At 38.0% G+C, this 3,102-nt stretch overlaps 1 protein-coding gene across 1 annotated transcript in view; it reads right to left on the bottom strand.

The window, feature by feature from the left end:
* The window catches only part of LOC147382960 (uncharacterized), a 6,216-nt gene extending 3,438 nt beyond the window's left edge, over positions 1 to 2,778 (bottom strand). Inside the window, 2 exon segments of the mRNA XM_086427251.1 lie at positions 7 to 1,415; positions 1,417 to 2,778. Coding sequence (XP_086283377.1) covers positions 7 to 1,415; positions 1,417 to 2,293 — 2,286 coding nt within the window. The 5' untranslated portion in view covers positions 2,294 to 2,778.
* Between the last annotated feature and the right edge of the window lie 324 nt (positions 2,779 to 3,102).

Raw genomic sequence — 3,102 nt, 5'->3', positions numbered from 1 at the left:
TGAAACCTCATGTTGTTGGAATGATGTTGGTGGAGAACTCGCATATATGTCTTTGCATTGCCTTGATAGTGGAGGCCCACATAATCCCACATTATCTTCATAAGAAGTATTTGAAAATGTATCAAATTGTTTGCCTTTTGGTATGCTTCCCACAAGTTGATTATGCCCGAGATTCATTACTTCAAGGAATGTAAGGCGAATTAGTTGCTGAGGAATCTCTCTAGAGAGCTTGTTTTGCGAGAGATCCAATGACTCCAGTTGTGTTAAATTCCCAACTGATGATGGGATGTGACCAGTGAGGTTATTATGAGAGAAATTCAACAGAATAAGAGATTTGAGGTCCCCTATCGCTTCGGGAATTCCACCTTGGAATTGATTATTAGAGAAATCGATTGATGTGAAGATAGTCCAGATCTTGTCTTGTACCCTATCAGATCCTTTGATCGCAAGTGTCACTGAGATTTCATAGTAGGCATCACCTCCAAGATATTTTGGCAGAGACTCATTGACAATCATCATCAACTTCCAGCTTTGGAAATATTTTGTGGGCAAAGATCCCATAAATCCATTGGAAGAAAGATCTATAACATGTAACATTTGAAAACCATGATTGGTTTGAGGACCTTCAATGGGACCATAGAATTTGTTGGATCTCAATACAAGGACCTGCAACAAAGGCAATGTCTCCATCCAAAATGGAAATGTATCATATAACTTGTTGCTTCCGAGGTCCAGAACTTTTAGGGATTTGCAACCTCCTAAACATCTTGGCACAGGTCCTTCCAATTGATTTTGAGAACCTTGAAGGATTTCAAGATAACTCATGTTGCAAATAGTTTCAGGAATTTCTCCAATTAATTCATTATCACTGAGTTTCAATAATGCTAGCGAATTGCAATTGCCAAGTTCCTTTGGTATTTGCCCACTTAGATTATTTGTGGACAAATCCAAATGTACTAAATTTGATGGCATTCCAATCTCAGTTGGTATGTGCCCTGATAATCTATTATTAGACAAGAACAAAGAGTAGAGTTGGGTCCAATTGGATAGAAAATATGGATGGATTTCACCAGAGAGGTCATTAAATGACAGGTCAAGGCTATTAAGGTTGGTGCAAGATCCAATCTCAGTTGGTATGTGCCCTGATAATCTATTATTAGACAAGAATAAGATCCAGAGATTCTGGAGAAACCCAATTTGAGGAGGAATTATTCCAGTGAAGTTATTGTTATTGAGTAGCAAATAGTGGAGTTGGGTCCAATTGGATAGAAAATATGGATGGATTTCACCAGAGAGGTTGTTAAATGACAGGTCAAGAGAAGAAAGGTTGGTGCAAGATCCAAGCTCATTGGGAATGCTGGAATTTAAGCTTGTATTCGAGAGATATAGTATCTCAAGCATCCTGAGGTTACCTATCGAAGATGCTAGTAAACTGGTTATTAGATAAATCAAGGAATGTGAGGTTAGTTAGAAGGCCAATTTCGGGGGGTATGTGCCCTGATAATCTATTATTAGACAAGATCAAAGAGTGGAGTTGGGTCCAATTGGATAGCAAATATGGATGGATTTCACCAGAGAGGTTGTTAAATGACAGGTCAAGATAAGAAAGGTTGGTGCAAGATCCAAGCTCATTGTGAATGCTGGAATTCAAACTTGTATTCGAGAGATCTAAGTACTCAAGCATCCTAAGGTTACCTATCCAAGATGGTATGGACCCACTAGTAAACGGGTTATTAGATAGATCAAGGGTTGTGAGGTTAGTGAGGAGGCCAATTTCGTGGGGTATCTTACCATTGAGCTTGTTCCTTTCCAGGTAAAGGGTTCGAAGTTTGGTAAGATACTTGATTTCTGATGGAATACAGCCTGTTATATGATTTTCACCAAGAACGAGGAGCTCTAATTTCTGTAAATTTCTAAGCTCAGAAGGGATCATACCTGTGAAATTGTTGGCACCCAAATCAAGAGAAATGAGTTTTGAAAGAGATCCAATCTGAGATGGGATTTCTCCAGACAATTGGTTGTCGTAGAGGCTTAGGTTGGTGAGATCGGGGAAGGCCAAGGAGAAGTTGAGTTGATGAAGAGTACCTGTTAGTAAATTTAAGGCAAGGTAGAGAATACGGAGTTGTAAGAGATTTCCAATCTCAAAGGGGATCTTACCCGTGAAATAGTTATCACCAAGATCAAGAGAAATGAGTTTTGAAAGAGATCCAATTTGAATTGGAATTTCTCCAAACAAGAGATTGGAGGTGAGGTTTGGGGAAGGCCGAGAAATCGAATTGATGAAGAGTGCCATTGAGACTAGAATGGTTGAGGTTTATCTCCACGATGCTGTCCAAATAATTGTCACATAGAATTCCAATCCAACTGCAAGTAGTGGAGGCCATCGTGAGATTGTCAGACCATGTCCATGAAGAAGTAATAATAGGAGAATAAGAGATCCAACTGTTTTTCCAGTGCAGCAATGCTTTTGCTTCATGTACTAGTCTTTGTGCTTTTGCTGATGCTGCAGCTACTGGTTTTACTGATATCTCTTCTCCCATTATTCTTATAAGAAGAAAAGCACAAGACAGAAAAAGAAAGAAGAATGTAGTCTTCATAATTGATTGAAAGACTATCTTAGATTCTTAACTATATATCAATCAAAAACCATCTAATATTTATACTACAATTACATACATGGAAGAAAGAGAGAACAATGTGACTGGATGGAAAAAAAAAAACAGAGAAGAATTGTCTCTTATGTTATTTCCATGATTTTGTGGAAAAGAGGATCATAGACTATAGAGTCGTGCTGGAATCGTTTCGCTGGTCTTGTTTTGTATATAGAAATTACATCTGTGCCACCATTAGTTACAGTTACATAATTGCCCCTTATAATTCTTTCATTCCCTATACTACACATTTATTAATTAATTAAATTTTATTTTCATCTGAGATACCACCACCACCTTATGCTTTCAAACGTATGACCAACACGTACTCCTTGAGATTACATATGTGCCACCTTGCACATGACAACAATTAAATATAACCACATTAATGGAGGGCATATAAGATTCGAAAGAGTGACTTGGTAAGTAGTAACCATTGACTTGGCTCTTG

This window comes from Akebia trifoliata, chromosome 16 (genome assembly GCF_017979445.1).
Source record: "Akebia trifoliata isolate Shusen 1 chromosome 16, ASM1797944v1, whole genome shotgun sequence".
In the NCBI taxonomy this organism is placed as follows: domain Eukaryota; kingdom Viridiplantae; phylum Streptophyta; class Magnoliopsida; order Ranunculales; family Lardizabalaceae; genus Akebia; species Akebia trifoliata.
The sequence above is the reverse complement of the archived record's forward strand: the minus strand, read 5'-3'. Positions and strand labels throughout refer to the sequence as shown.